The sequence below is a fragment of the Ictalurus furcatus genome, chromosome 2, assembly GCF_023375685.1.
Source record: "Ictalurus furcatus strain D&B chromosome 2, Billie_1.0, whole genome shotgun sequence".
NCBI classification, from domain to species: Eukaryota; Metazoa; Chordata; class Actinopteri; order Siluriformes; family Ictaluridae; genus Ictalurus; species Ictalurus furcatus.
In genome coordinates this window covers 7,861,125-7,877,487 of record NC_071256.1, presented here as the reverse complement: position 1 = coordinate 7,877,487, position 16,363 = coordinate 7,861,125, and the positions used below count along the sequence as shown (strand labels likewise).

At 38.8% G+C, this 16,363-nt stretch overlaps 1 protein-coding gene across 5 annotated transcripts in view; it reads left to right on the top strand.

Moving 5' to 3' along the window:
* The window catches only part of sash1a (SAM and SH3 domain containing 1a), a 90,934-nt gene that overhangs the window by 14,726 nt on the left and 59,845 nt on the right, over window positions 1-16,363 (top strand). For 3 of the 5 annotated variants that reach the window (XM_053646299.1, XM_053646292.1, XM_053646282.1), the window contains exon 1: window positions 11,081-12,021. The exons of 1 other annotated variant lie outside the window; for it this stretch is intronic. In XM_053646299.1, the coding sequence (XP_053502274.1) occupies window positions 11,926-12,021 (96 nt within the window). In that variant the 5' untranslated portion in view covers window positions 11,081-11,925. Of the gene's footprint in view, window positions 1-11,080; window positions 12,022-16,363 lie in introns of those variants that run through there. One more of the 5 variants, XM_053646316.1, reaches the window with a different exon arrangement.

The following is a 16,363-nucleotide window of genomic DNA, read 5'->3' as shown; positions in this document are numbered from 1 at the left end:
TTGATTTGAGCGCTGAATCTGTAAAACGGATCCTTTCAGAGAGGTGGTTCTTGTCAGTTTTATATGTAACCTTCATCTTATAGTAAGTGTAAGTTTACTGTACTACTCCACTGTTGGAAACCAGATAAAACCAGATGAATGCAGCTTTGGTAAGACTGACTCATTCTGAAGGCTTTAAATTTAAAGGTGTCAGCATGTGACAAATTACAGGTGTCTCTGTTTTGCTTTGCGGACATTTTGCTGCGATGCTTTGGGTCCACTTTTCCCCTTAGAGCAGAGGTGTTCAAAATGTGGGGTGCAAAAAACATGCAGTTGGAGCATGGGTGAGATGAAGAGATTTTTTTTTTTTTTTTTTTTATGACTGTTTTAGACCTGCCAATCTTAGACATTTTGTGAAGAAGCTTTGTATTTCAACTGCTGAACACAAAAATATGCCAAAAGAGCAGTCCCCCCACCCCCAGGATAAAAACAGCAGAATCGACATGTGAATCCAGAATGACTGACAGTTGTGTACGTGTTTTGAGCTCTCGGCATGACAGATGTGCTTATGCGGCGCTCTTGCTTTCTGTCACAGAAAATCGAGAGTCATTAATGTGAGATAAAGTGTATCAGTGTGCATCTGAAGTAAATGTAACTACATAACATCAGTTAACTATATTAACTAAATGTATAGGGGTGCCACTGAAATATTTCAGCCAAAAAAATATTGTAGTAAAAAAGAGGGAAAATGTTGAAAACAGGCTGGGGGAAAAAACATTAAATAGACCTACAATGAAGTTTCAAATCTAACACTTTACAATTCAATTTGATGCTAATTATAACTGTACAGTGATTTAAAATGGGTTAAAATAGGAAATGGGGCTTACAGGAACAAAGTTTGACTACGTCTGCCTTATAGAGAAGAATCACTGCAAACCAATACAAAGTTATTCAGACAGATCAGCTTTACCCTATGAGGAAACATTCTAATGGGAGTGGTCTCCTTCAGGATGACTCCGCCCCCTATAAAGTATGGATATGATGTACATATGTGGTGACCTTTGCTGTTTCCAGTTCCCAGCCCAACTGAGCATCTGTGGGAGATTGGGGACTAACATGCTACACAGTGCTCTATATTATCAAAACCATATTCCTCCTCCTCCTCATCATCATCAAAACACCATTTCAGGCAATATCTTTTGGAAGAATAGTGTTCATTCCTCCATGACAGTTCCAGAGACTTGTATTGAAGATGTTCTGACCAGCTTCTAGTGGCAAGACATCATAATGAGGCAATTTGTGTTCTTTTTACCCCCCTTTAATTTGTCACCCGTCTGTATTTTACATTTGTTGATGGTATTTACAGCTGTCCTTAAACTTGGATTATAAATCAGTTTTAAGTAAACAGTGTTCCTTTTCTTCATGCAAAGAATTATGTTGAAACTTCTGTACTTGGTAATGAGACATACGGTGCAGATGTGTTAGATAGAGATTGGTATTAAAAATGGCGGAGTATTCCTTTAAATCCGTTTTCTGTATCTGTTTGCTTGTTCACTAGAGGACATGAGAGGTAACTGGGGTCACTGCTGAGATATAAACATGCGAAAAGAATGTTTCCCTCTGACATATTTGTAATGGGTTTCTGATGTGTTTTGGACGAGTGTCTATGTGTTTCAGTGTAAACTATGCTTTGCTAAGCAGAAATGGGTGGGCTATAAGTCATGGGGAATTCCAGTGACCCAAATTACAATTTCCATATATAAGCGATTGTGTGTGTGTGTGTGTGTGTGTGTGTGTGTGTGTGTGTGTGTGTGTGTTTTCCAGCTCTTAAATGAGTGAAGCCGTGTTAGTTTGTGAATCTGTGTGCTTCTCTGCTTGGCTGTAGGTAAAGCTGTAGTGTGTGAAACACTCCTGTGGTCCATAGTGGGACCTCTCCGGTGGTTTAATCTCTATGGTGAGAGTTGTTTGTTGTGGGTGGGAAGCAATGACATGAGAACATTTAGCATCTGGTTGGCTGACGCTGCTGGTCTGCATGGAGCTGTAAACTTGGCTACACATGGCCCATACAGACTTTATGTGAAGAGCATATCGACAATTCTAGCAACTTTTTTTAAAGCATGCATGTACTACATTAATGCTTTCCTGAGTCAGATCTTGACCACCAGCAGTGAGTCTGTTACAGATCGTGGTAATGTTGATCATCATAATGTGACCTTTATGTTAAAATGGACTAGCTTGAATAATCATAGCGTACAATCAAAATGAAAATGAGCCTCATTGGCTGTGTGATAAGGGTGTGGTTGTGTTGTTTGTATGTCTTGACCTAGCTCGGTATCTCTTGGACAGCACCATTTGCAGCTGTCTCATGTGACGATGTGTAATCCCACACAGGGCTGAACAGGGCCAGCATTTGGCCCTACTGCCTTCTGCTTGGAATTTCTCATAAGGCGTCTTAGCAAGGGGAAAGCTGAGCTTTTAATCGACTGCGTCCGTGAAGTCAGTGGAAAAGCAGTATGGGAATCTTTGTTTTGTTTTGTGTCTCACTTGTATGCGGGCAACTTCATGGCAAATACAGTAAAGTTTAGTTTATCGTGTGAAATTTGCCTTACAAGACAATCCTAAAGCTTTAAATACCATTCACATTATTGGACTTGCTTATAATACTGATGCTGACTGCATATATATAATTTGACCATAGAGGGCAGTGTTGCACCTCAAAGTTGAGTAAGACTGCTGGTCCTACTCTGTGTACTGAGAGATTTATGATGTTCTTATAATGAAAAAACCAAGAACTCATGCAGTACATTTAGATGCCTGGATTGAACTTGCATGCAAAAACACAAACAGTGTTAAACAGACAGACAGTTCTCTAAAAATTTCCTGACTACTACAGGTTGGTACTTTCCATAAGCAGAACCTATGAAACTGACTGTCCTGATCACTTAAGCTGTACATTGTCTAAAGCTAATAAAGCCTATTCCATCCATCCATCCATCTTCTACAGCTTACTCCTTTTCAGCGTCACGGGGAACCTGGAGCCTATCCCAGGAAGCATCGGGCGCGAGGCGGGGTACACCCTGGACAGGGTGCCAGCAATAAAGCCTATTTTAGATTGAATAGATTACAGTGTAGACTTTATACATTACAACATTACACATCTTTGGCATGCATCTAATTTAAAAAAAAATTAACACAAGGGTTTGGAAATACACTATATGGCCAAAAGTATGTGGACACCTGACCATCATACTCATATGTGCTTGTGGCTGTGGGGATTTGTGTTCATTAAGCCACAAGAGCAATCAGTCAAGAAGACCTGGGGTGCAGTCTGCAGGACTGAGGTCAGGGCTCTGTGCAGGACACTTCATTTCTTCCACTCCCACCTCGGCAAACCACGTCTTCATGGAGCTCGCTCTGTCATGCTGGAACAGGTTTGGGCCTCACTGTTAGAATGAAGAGAAATCTTAATGCTACAGCATACAAAGACATTCTATACAATTGTGTGCGTCTGAAATTGTGGCAACAATTTGGAGAAGGTCCACATATAACAACATAAAAAACAAATCCTATTGGACCGTAAAAATCATAAGGCATTTAATATGACAAAATACAGACTTTTTTAGGTGTTTGGTTCCCAGAAATAATCTGAGTGCTTTATCTCAAGGCCTAGGAGCCCCCAAGATCATATCTGTAAATCTTATGGAACGCTTATTGTGAAACAAGCACAGGAGAAGCTTGCACTGATTACACAATCATGCTGCATAGACAAAACACCCACTAACTGTTTACTGTGTTTCTGTCTGTCATAACAAAACATCTCAGTTCACCATAACAGAGATAAGTAAGTGACTGCATCATTTCTGGTTCTATGAGTTTATGAACCAGGAATATTATAGTAAACTAAACTAAAAAGTAAACTAAGTGAGCAAAAAAAAAGTAAACTAATTTCAGTATATTATTTATAAAGCCACTAGTCTGACCTCACTGTGTAGAAAACAAAAACAAGTGTATTTGTTCCTATAGCTGCAGAGGCAACACAGTTTAAAGGAAAAATCCACCCTTAATTAATATGACTAAATAATATGACTTGCATATTAATTAATTTTATAATTAACATGTAATCTTCAGTGGTATCTAAAATTTCATTTGTAATTAAATTCGGAGTCCTAAATTACCTATACTGGGACTCATTTATCAATCTAAAGTAAAGTTGTGTGTAAATAAGTTAAACTAAATAAAGCACAAAGAGTGTTCCTGACACATATCATTTGCATTTAGTGACGCCCACAAAACTTCTTAAATGGCGAAGTGCACAGACAGCTGGGAGCACAAAATGAACGTTCAGGGTAAAGTCTGAAAGGCAGAAATGGAAGATATTCTGACTGCATTCTATGCCAATAAAAATATTTAATAATATTAATAACAAACGAGCCATTTGTTTATGACATATTGCTATTTTTTTATATTCATTAATTAATGGCAATAAAACGATTGTTTTTCACAAATTGTTCTTAATGCTATTCTTAGTCCCTGACCTAGTGAACTAACATGAGGGTGTGTTTTTGATCGAGACTCCAAAGCTCTTCTATAAATCCCACCTGGATATACAGGTACATCTCAAAAATTTTGAATATCGTGGAAAAGTAAAATAAATTTTTTACATAATTTAATTCAAAAAGTGGAATTAATATATTCTAGATTCATTACACATAAAGTGAAATATTTCAAGCCTTTTTTTTGTTTTAATCTTGATGATTACGGTTTACAGCTCATGGAAATGAAAAACCCAGTATCTCAAAATATGAGGGCATCTGCTTAATGCTGTAAATGTAATAAAAATAAGCAATTTAACCTCAACAGTATATTCCAGATATAAAAGTGCAGTATGTCATTGCAAATTATATGATTTGAAGTCAATCAAGTCAAGGTATACATTAGTTAGTCTTCTTATTTGTAAATTTACACAAACTCAGGAGCGCAAGTAGGATACGAACGTTTTTCCGAATTTACAGGATTTTCATGAATACCAAATTTGTTTTCTAAACGCTCCTACAAACAATTTATGATCCAAAGATCCGTTTGTATCTAGCTTGATAAATGAGCCCCATTACTTCCATTGTCCTTCACTACTAGCTGATAGTGGTACCAGTGGGATTTACAGTAGCCCTTGCTTCATCTCTGCCTAATGCAGCAGCGCTTTAGTCTTTGAGTCCGTCCAGCTACTTTCTGCTCAAACTGATCAGCTTCCAAAGCGTTAACTTTCATGCTAATACCACCATCAAAGCCATCACACACTTATCATCTTGTAGATCAATAACTAGCTATGTCCAGTCACTGTTGTAACTCAGCATAACAGTGGCGTATAGCTGCATTGCATTCTGGAACTTTAAGTGCAGCTTTTGCACCAACATCTCCACTTATTCTACACTTGACTTGCTCATTAATATAACATGAAAATGGTGAGTGAGACATTGCTGGCTTTACATAATAGTATATTTAGTCATCATGGAAAAACACTGGGCTTAATGTATTTTTTTATCACAAATCTTCTGTACTGTTAATATTTCAGCTCACAGACTTTGTTAGAAAATGATGTTATTTGATAAAATACAAAGTAAACATCAGATTGTGACATTTTGTGCATTGATGTGATGCAGCTGCTTATTTTCCTCCATCCAAATATGCTGTAAGCTAATGTATTTGGGCTATTTTGTCCACTGAGTCTGCGCCATGGTTCGACCCCAAACAGAACCGCTGCTCAGAATTGGGCTAAAATGGCTCCTCCACTGAGCTAGCCCCTCAGTGGAATAGCAATCAGGGCTTTGCAAGAGAGCCACTGTGTGTGTATCATCAGAGCTGCAGGTGCAGAGAAGAGACAGACGGATGAACTAATGCATTTAGATGGTGAAACAGGCAAGAAAGGAAGTTCAAATGGTGGGGAAAAGCGAATGGAATGTTTGCAAGAGGAATCAGTCTTTTATTAGTTCTGGCTTCAATTGACTGGAAAAGAAACATTGGTACACACACACACACACACACACACACACACACAAGGTTCATGCTCTAAACATGTCTAGAACTAAATTCAGCATGACCTCACTGCATACCTTAAAATAGTCACGTTATGTCTCGTGAAATGGATTTTCCATGTTTGAATGCTGGACAGATGGACATATTTATAGGGAGGGGATTAGTTACAGATGTGATAGTTGTTTTATTTTATATATATTTATATATATATAGTCTCAAGTACAGTTGGTGTGTGTGTGCGTGTGTATGCACTTCCTGCCCCAATTCTGAGTTAAATTCTACATTCCTGGCCTATTCTAAACGGCTATGAGTTAAAATTCTACAGGTTAAGAAGCACACATGAAGTTCTTCAACAATGGAACCTTATCCTGTCGGGAGAGAGTGTGTAATTAGTCAGCAGGGAACACCGCAAACACATATCCATACACACAGAGGATCAAGGGCCTGTCATTCACTGAGCAATGACCTCTGTGTTTAAACAGGGCAGGAGGGCCACTGCTCCATTGTTGTCTTATCTTTTACATCCCACAGGATAGACTGTATTCAAACCATTCAAATGCTACAGTAAAAAAAAAAAAAAAAAGCAATTCCCCAGGTTTATCAGATTGCTTCAGGTTTTTTGCTTGTTGTCTATTGGGGTTATTAAAGGAATACTCAACCTAGTTTTTTCAGTCTAATCTCTGACTAATGTAGCGGAAGTGTGATTAACATGGACAAGAATTTGGATTATTTTGGTATTACTGTCTGGAGTGTTTTATTTTGCTTATTCCACAGCAATTTGCCAATGATTACAGTTTTATATTTTAACAGTTTGTAGTTAGGTTTAATGTTTTGGATCATCCAAGAGACAAGTTAGTTCCTGTTATCTCTCTCTCTCTCTCTCTCTCTCTCTCTCTCTCAAAAAAAAAAATGCAGCTTGTCATTTAACAAAGAAACCTGAAAATGTAAACTCATCTGTCCTGAACACTTTCCTGAGCTGGGAAACTTGTTGCTACAAAGTGCGACACAGTTTTTTTTTTGTTTTTTGTTTGAATTATTAGTCTTAGATTATGTGGAGCATCTGGTGTACAAGCCCTTGTGTATGCGCTGTTACTATACAGTCTGAACAAGATTTCATGGATTTTTTTGTGATTGTTGTGGCCAAAAATGCTTGATTTTGCTGCTGCTTTTTCCCAAATTTGTGATGACATTTGCTAATTTTTTGTGCTTTTTTGTGCAGAAAACTACTTGAACTGGAGAAATTGAAATTGCACAAAATTGTTTTGCATGCTCTTTCGCAGTGATGTTTGTTGGTAAATGAGACCTTTTAGCTGTACTCATGTTCAATGCACATGAATCAAAGGGCGCTTTGGCTGAATGCACGTCGTGATCACGTCACAGACCAACTCTGTGGAAAATCTGCAGTAGAGAAATTGCAAGCTCCTCCGAATATTTCAGAGTTTGCTTGATTTTGCGTTAAAGTCTGTGATTGCAAAATCATGAAATCCTGGAGGGACTGCCTATAGAAATGATAATGCACTAGACTGAGTGCATTAATATAAACCTATCGTTCATGTTACTGTTAATATGTTAATGTGCAGTTATCCGAAAATAATGAACTCCTGACCAATCAGATTCGAGAACTCAACCATGATGTATAACTTTTCCACGATATTTACATTTTTTGAGATGCACCAGTATATATTTATAATTGTCTCTTAATTTGAACTCTTGAAAGAAACTTTTTGCTTCATTTGGTGGCTTGTAGAGGGTTACCTAATAAGATATTCCTGGCCTGAATCAAACACATGTACACATGTGTGCAAGTCTGTTAAGCAGCTGTTGCAGAGGCTCAAGGCTGTAGACATTTCTCTTCTCTGCTTCAGAGCTTTGTGGGAATTAGGAGGGAGATGAATGTGTATCATGTGATCAGGGTTTGAAATGAACACCTGCCCTAACCAAAAGCAGGTAATAATTGTATGTATCCTATGGTCTGTATCAGACATCATTTGAGATTCAAAAGGTGCTTAAAAAGGAAAGAAACTGGATGCTTTTATAAAAACTGATGGGATAACCGGCTCTCTGTTCACATCTCTCTTTCAAAAAAAAAAAATACATAAGTAGGAAATGATGTATTAAACTTATAGAGATAAACTCTTGCATGTTTGAAATTCCCTGGCCTAAGTGTGACAAATGAGAAATTCTTTCAGATGCTCACACATGCTCACTTTCTCTTTATCATCCTATTTTCCCATTCTCTCTCTCCCTCTCTCCCTCTCTCCCTCGCTCTCTCTCTCTCTCTCTCTCTCTCTCTCTCTCTCGTGCATTTCTGTCATGAGACTACACAGCTGCTGCTGCTTGGGGGAATGTTTTTCTGGCAAGAAAGAAAGAACGACAGAGACACACAGAAGCATGGTTTCTTCATTACACTAACCAGGAATAATGGCAGAAATCCACTCACTCGCTTCTCTTTATTCAATACATTTAACATTGTGCTCAGTCAGTGTCTGCTCCACCTTTAGTGCCTGTTAAAATCAAGGTCGTTCAATTTCGTTTCACCATGTACAGCATTTCTTTAGAGCTTTTAATTATGGTCAACTCAACTTTCTTAACTGGAGGTCTACGGCTCTAAATGAACTAAACAAGGAGAAACCAAGACTCAGAAACAAAAGGCCAGGGTGCAGCTTTTTAAAGATTGTGCTTAAATATACAGTATTTCTAACTATATTTCTACATACAGTACTTCAATTCAATTATAGTTCTTTAGCATTTTTATCATTAAACATATTATTGATACATATTTATTATTACATATTATTAATAGATTTATATGTAGATGTATAATGAGCAAGCCAGAGCTGTAAGCCTAAGACAATCTGATTAATGATCTAATTAGCCCTAACCCTGACCCCAAAAGGGAACCCATTGTCTTCTGGGTGACCCTGGGTAGTGCGATGACTTTGTAAAACCACTGAATGCTATGAGGGATTCTCAGATCGTTTAATAGTTGTACTACAAATGCAGTTAGATGTCATTTAACATCATCTTCTTTGAAAATATAAAGCTGTACTCAGGTATTATGACTTACCATATGTCTGTTGTTGGTTTGAGCCGTTCCACCCATACTGTACACTGCAATTGTGTAATGACGCAAGTCCCTTTCAGTACAGACGTCAACTCGCACTGACATCAGCGTGACACAGGACATTCGTCCTCTTACTCACTCTCTCTCAGTAACCTCTTTATCCTGGTCAGGGTCGTGGTGTATCCGGAGCCTATCCCGGGAACACTGGGCACGAGGTAGAAATGCACTCTGGAGGGGAGTCCTTTTTGCAGACATACATTCACACCTAGGGGCAACTTATCTTAGTCAGTCCATATATTGGTAGGTTTTTAGGAAGTGGTAGGAAACTGGAGAACCCAGAGGAAACCTATACAGTCACAAATAGACAGACAGTAACTGGCACTAAGGATCGAACCAGGGAGTTGTGAGGCGATGATGCTATTCACATTCTCCCACTCTGAAGGTGTAGGACATGAATCGGGATACCATAGGCCTTGTTCACATCTGGCAAAACCATCTGTCTCAAGTGATCCGATTACAAGTGGGACAGTTTAGACGCATAGCCAGTCACACTGGGCATTACGAATATGTCTCCTGTGACAACTTGCATTTGGATTTCATACATCATTTCCGCTGGAGGAAGTGTGTCACCAACATTTATTACATCAGCCTTCTGCTGCATTTGTTTTCAGGCAGAAATGTCCTGCAAATCCTATTTTAACGTATAACTGAACGGCAGATGAGATGACGAAAGAAGCTTTGAAAAGCAACTGCTTTCTTAGCCACAAGTCCCTGCAGAATGCTATGGGTTCGTAATAGAAGTGGAGATTGGTGGAAAAGAGTTGTGCTTGGCATTCAATGCTTAACAGTGGATCTGTCTAGGAGTTTCCGGCTAGGGCAGTGACACAGTCAATTAGTCGATTCTTTGTAGCCATCAGGGACGATTTCTCGTTCACTCTATAAAAGTGATGTGGCCATATGCATCCCAGACCACGTCCAAATGTGGTTTGAGTGATCAGATCCAGCGGTGTAACCTGGCCTGTAGCCCCAAAGATTTTTGCTTTAGCCCCGAATAACTCTCCACTTGGAGTGGTTTGTCACTACGTAACTGAACATCAGTAAAAGAAGACCACCTGTGATGTTATATCTTCAGTGAACGGAGCTGAGACCAATCAGACAGGGTTTACAGGAAAATATGTGGAAACACACGTGTCTTATTGGCTTACAGTCTCTCAGTTCTGCCAAACGCTAGCTCACAGTGAGTGTGATGAAAAATTTATATGCTCTATTTTTTATTTATTTATTTATTTATTTTTTAATCAGTAAATGGGTTGAAACTGAAACACTAACATCCTCTCATGCTGAACAGGAAGGTGTGTAGATGTTCATATGAGTTCGTGACTATGTATAAGTTATGTGAAAATGATATGAGCAGAGCATAATGACAGATAATGTACTTTGCATGTCACTGTAGCAGCTAAACCCATACAATGTTATCTTAGTTGCACCTTGGTTAGCGACACCAAACTAGCCTAATCTTGAGTTAGATAGCCAAAAAGTTTTATATTTTATCAGTCTGGTAGTCCTGCAAACTGATTTGCATGATAACATATGAGGCAAATTTTATGATGATACATCCAACTTTTTGTCCAACTTTCACATTTTTTAAGCAATTAGACCTTACAAGCAGGAACAAAATGCATGCAAACAGTCTATTTATAAATACGTTTAAAAAATTGATGGAGAAGAATCTGGGCTCAGCCCAAGATGATTAACAGTTAACACCCCTGATCATCGAGACACATTTGACCCAGTTCACACCTGTACTTAACCCGGAACGCTCGCGATCCCATCACCCAGGATGCATGTTTATGCCAGGTGTGAACGTGGCCTTGACCTGTTTATGTGCAACCTGATAACCTGATGTACCAAAGACTAACTTCCTTCTCATGACTAGCCTCTAATATGCATATCGCTTACTTTTGCACAGCACCCATTCAACCCCTTCAGGCGTGTTTGTAATAAAAAGGCCTAGGTGACGTCACACGCCGACATTTTTCTCACACGCTTTTTATTTTGGAGACGGTGAGAGGATAAATGTCACTTTGTTCCATTGTATGAACATGCGCCACAGCCGTGTTATACCCAGGAAAGCCGCACAATAGGCTACATTTTCAAAAATAATAACAACGAAACGTCCCAAAAGCTCAACAGGGTCAGCAGGAGACACGCAGCGCGCGAGCTTTACTGCGTAATGGGAAAGGAGTGACTGGAGTTGGGCGAGTCCATTTTCTAGGAGGGGAGCGTGAAGAATTCAACAACACTAGAAAATACATACTTAGTCGCGTTTGTCTCTGGATATTTTTTTCGTAGTTCGTTAGCTCTTTTTTTTATAGCTGTTTATAATCGACTTTGATGATTTTTTTTCTTTAAGAGTATCACTGTTAAGGACATTGTGTATGTAAAAACGGCTCCCTAAAGTCGGAATGGTTCGCGCCAGCGGCACAGAGGATCAGCGCGCGCACAGCGTCGCAGCTCGTGAATGTCAAAGTAGCGCTTGAAAGTTTGTGAACCGCAGTGTTTACACCCGTGCTTTCTCATGGAAAACAACCGGCAACAAATGGAATATCGCAGAATCGACCCTGGTTTTGGATTGTTATCATTGAACAGGCTTATTATAAAGCGCATACTTATTTTAATGCGCATAAACTGTTAAACTTTTTTTTCCTCCTTTTTTTCTAGCCTTTTGTAGCAGGGGTTTCTTTACGAGCTTAATGTACACACCTGTGCGCAGTTTGTGGAGTCGAAATCACAGCATCGAAGATTAAAATTAAATAGTTCATTCATTAAAAGTTAATTGCTTTGTTGTGAACATGGAAGCGGACCCAGGCTCTCAGGAGTCTCAGGCAGCCGGAGGCGGTGTATCGGATAGCTTCACCCAGCTTTGGTCCGACGTGATGGGGATGTTGGTGAGTCGTTTCCCCCGACTACACACACACACACTTATATTGAGTTGGGGGAGGGGGTGCGGCAGGAAAGTAACAAGTAAACTTCTTATAGTGTTCCTATAGCTCCTATAGAGAAGGGGTCTTGATTGTCCTTGCAGTGCGCGTGAGGGTGTGCATGTAAATCAGGGCTGCACACATTACATTACAGGCTTGTTTTCACTGGATCCAAAGCGCAGGGCAGCAAACTTTCCTCTTCACTTGCGCGCTGTTCATGTACATGGGTTCATGAGAAGAAATTGCGCTGGGTGAGTGGACTGGGGATTTGGTCGTTCCTGTGAGATGATGCATTGAGCTACAGTGTGGCGTTTGTCTATGGAGAGAGTGCGTGATGGGCTACAGAGTACCAGTGTGATCATTTACAACAATATATCTAGATAGATAGTGAGAGATAGATAGATAAAAAAAAAAAAAACGTTTACAGATAACATTAATACAGTAAAAAAAAAAAATAAGAAGGACAGTGCAAAAAAATTATCTAGACAAACTCTATTAAGGAGGAGAGGGAGCTTTTCTTTACAAAGAAACCATGTAAACAAACTCTGTAAACAATTCAGATGGATGTTGTGAAAATGTACAAGAAAGTGTAAAGGTACCAGTTAAAATGTACCATGATATACTACTTCTAGTAATCCTACTACATCTACTATTGCTACTATTCCTACTACAACAACAAAAACAACAATTACTACTACTGCCACTACTATTCCTACTAATATTACTAACACCACTACTATTCCTACTAATATTACTAACACCACTACTCCTGCTACTATTCCTACTACTTCTAATAATAATACTACTAAAAATTACAACTACTACTATTCCTACTACTACTACTAATCCAACCACTGCTACTATTTCTATTCCTATACAGCTACTATTAATACTATTGTTACTACTCATACTATTACTTCTACTACTACTAATGGCAACAGTAACAACACAGGATCTACTACTGTCATCATCACCATGCAGATAGGCTCTACTCCTGGTTCTGTCTGGACAATGGGAGGTCAAATTTTCATCTGTGGAATTAAACTATAAAACTATCATACAGCAAAGTTGCTGTATACTGTCAAAAAAAACTTGGAGGTTTCATCAGCCTGTTTAAATGGAGTAGACTCTTTCACTGTGTGGTGTAGAGATGTTTTGATGGTTGACCCTGGCTGAGCAAATTGTATAAGATTTGGCGGCACTCTTGGGATAATCAGTGTCTTTTGATCAGTAAAGGCTCTATAAGCAGTCTAATAAACATAGGAAGCCATTTGTCTTGGTGTAGAGCTTATTTACACTTCACCAGAAGATGAAAAGCTCAAACGACACTGCCATTTTCACTGCAAGTCAACTTGTGCTTTGAAGGCTGAGGTGCGAGTATGATGTGTGTGTGTGTGTGTGTGTGTGTGTGTGTGTGTATGTTGCTGAATATTTTGTGTTATGAGTTCTCACAGATTTGCTAATCAGCACGCCAAAAACTGACCAAACCTTTGCTGTGTGATAAAAAGAAATATGCTGTTGGTGTTAGTAGTCTTTGTTGTATAAGAATAGAAAGTGTTTTAGTAGGAATTAAGGAAAAATCATATTAGTGCTGCAAATAGCAGTAAAAAATATTTCTTTGCAGGATTTAATTTAGCTAACACTACTACAGAACTCGTAACTAGGCTCACTTAAATAACAGGTCACTAACTACAATACTGACATTTATCAGATGATCTGTCACGGCATGAGAATATTAACACGTGCTTATGACAAACAAATCAGATGTTATTAGACGGTATTCTGTAAATTTTTTTACTAGTTCAGCACACATTTTTTTTTTCAACTGGATTAATTTCATACAGACAAAGGCAAAATAAATACCACTTCCTGTCTCACTTCCTGTCTCACTCTGATTCGGGGCTGATGCTTCGTTTTCGAATCAGTGAATCGACTGTTTTTTGGGATCAACTTCAATGTGAAACCCAAAGCAAACGCAATTTTATGACTGGACACATTAGATATGTTAAACATGTCTTGTGCATGCTAAGAAAAGCAAACAATTTAGTCTTTATGAACTTTACAATCGCATCTGTAACTCATGCCCAACACTGTAACGCACATGCTTCATGACATTTAAAACGAGAAAATGTTCGTCTGTTAATGTTCATTTGTTTGAGACCATGTTCATTTTCAGCCCACTGAGTTTTCAAACAAGCAACTGAATTTTTGCTTAAAGTAGCATGAGATAATGTTTTCTAATAGGGCATAAAGAGAAAGAAATATGGACCCAAATGTGCAATAATGTAGTGACGCAGTACAAAGTGCTAATAAGCTTACAGTAATTCAAGCGCATGTTGTGTCATGAGGCCGGCAATGTGGTGTACTGTAATGTAAAGAGTTCCTGTACTTTACACCATTTCCATTAAACGTGTTTTTATTTGAAATAAAGTGACACCACTGCATGCTTCATAACACAGTCCAGTTAACTGATGATGAAATTTGTTGTCTGCTATTTTTTAAATCTATTTTGTTGATTATTTATTAAAGCCATATATATATATAATCTCCTATAATTATCATACATTTCAAACATGTTTTTAATTTTCTAAATTCCTTTGCTGTGACACTTCGTCATTTATGTCACCACCTCAAACACTAAACTGACGCACCTGAGCGTGTTTCCTGATATTTTTAGGAAAACGGGGGGAAGCACCAATGATTTTCTCAGTCTTCTAGCACGAATGAATCATTTCAGTTTCCCGAGCACAATAAATCTTTTGGCAACAAGCAGGCTGGTCTAAATATATATCCAGCTGCTACGCATCTCAGTGCTTTTCAATAGGATCACAAAACTGCGTGGCCTTTTGAGCACGTCTCTGTTTTGAAAAGATGATTATATTATGACTGGGCTGGGAGCGTTGGTTGTGCGTTGAGGCTGGATAGCAACATGCCTGAACAGAAAGCTTCAGAGTGTTATATGGTGTGTGTATATGGGATCCTCTGTGATCCTCCCAGGTTTGACCAAATGAAAGAACTGGCACATAGCCAGGGTGGCTTTAGTTTGGTTCACAAGACAGGACGAGTCATGTTCCTCAGTTCCTCCGGTTTAGAAGTCCTTGGGTTCTATGGAAATTGTTTTGCTGTCTGCATTTTTGCTAATACTGACACATGCCTCGAGTGATGGTGTATATGGGCTACTTATTGTATATTGTAAAACTGGCAAATACTCCAGGCAGTTAAAGTAGTTAGAAAATCAAGAGTGCTGTTTATTTGGCTAACCAGGAATTAAAAGACAAGCCTTATGACTTTATTTATAAACCAGTATCTCCCATCGCAGGGCTTGTTATGATCATATTTAATGCCTCGTTCATATTCATTCCATTTAAAATCTGTATTTTTCTACATAAAATGATCCAGGGCTACGTCTGAGCTAATGTTGTGACTAGCTAGGAAATGTTACTGATGAACACAGCAGTGGTTGTTATGTGACCTATTTTGACCAGACAAGTGTGCACTTGTGATACGTGAGCCGGTTTACTCGTTAGCGAGACGGCTAGCTATGTGCTAATATCACCTACAATCAACAACTTTAACTCAGCATGAGGTACAAACGTAAAGGGTTGTATTTCTGAGGTGAGGTTTGACGCTATGTAATAGAGTAAAACACTGCCGCTGGTAGCTCAGTGTAAACACAGGAGACCATGGTGAGGTTTCCAGTTTGCTCTTTCATACATATTCATAGACGAGCGTACAGTTGTAGCGATGCTCATGTGTTGCTTTTGGTACTATGTTGAACCTTAAAAAATTGAAAAATAATTTTAATGACTGAAAATTATACCTTTAAACTGGTGAGCGAATAGCGAATAGCCCGCAACCACTCGCATAAGCCTAGCACACATCACCCGAAATGCGTTAAGCAGAAAGATGACATTCTGAGGTTTACCAAACACCATTCCGAATCCTGGAATGTTCCTGATGGGAATACCTAGCACTGCGTCCATTTCAGTGTGGCCAGAGTGTGTCTAAGTCTCATTTATATGTGGTTGTAGTCAAGTAATCCAGTGAAAAAGGCAGTCAACAGTCTCTGCCTTTAAAGCAAGGTTGAGACGTACAGTATAATCTTCATGGTGAGGGTGGAAAGGGAGTCATAAGTTTTCCACAAACTTTGTTTTCTGTAAAATTCCATATAAAAGGTCATTACTCGAATCTCCCTGTTTAGAGAGAGCGTGTGTAAACACAGGGTGGGGATGACTTCATAGGGTTTGGACTAGGACATCTATTCTTTTCTCTACTCATTATGTGGAAGAGGTGATTCTACACTGCATTG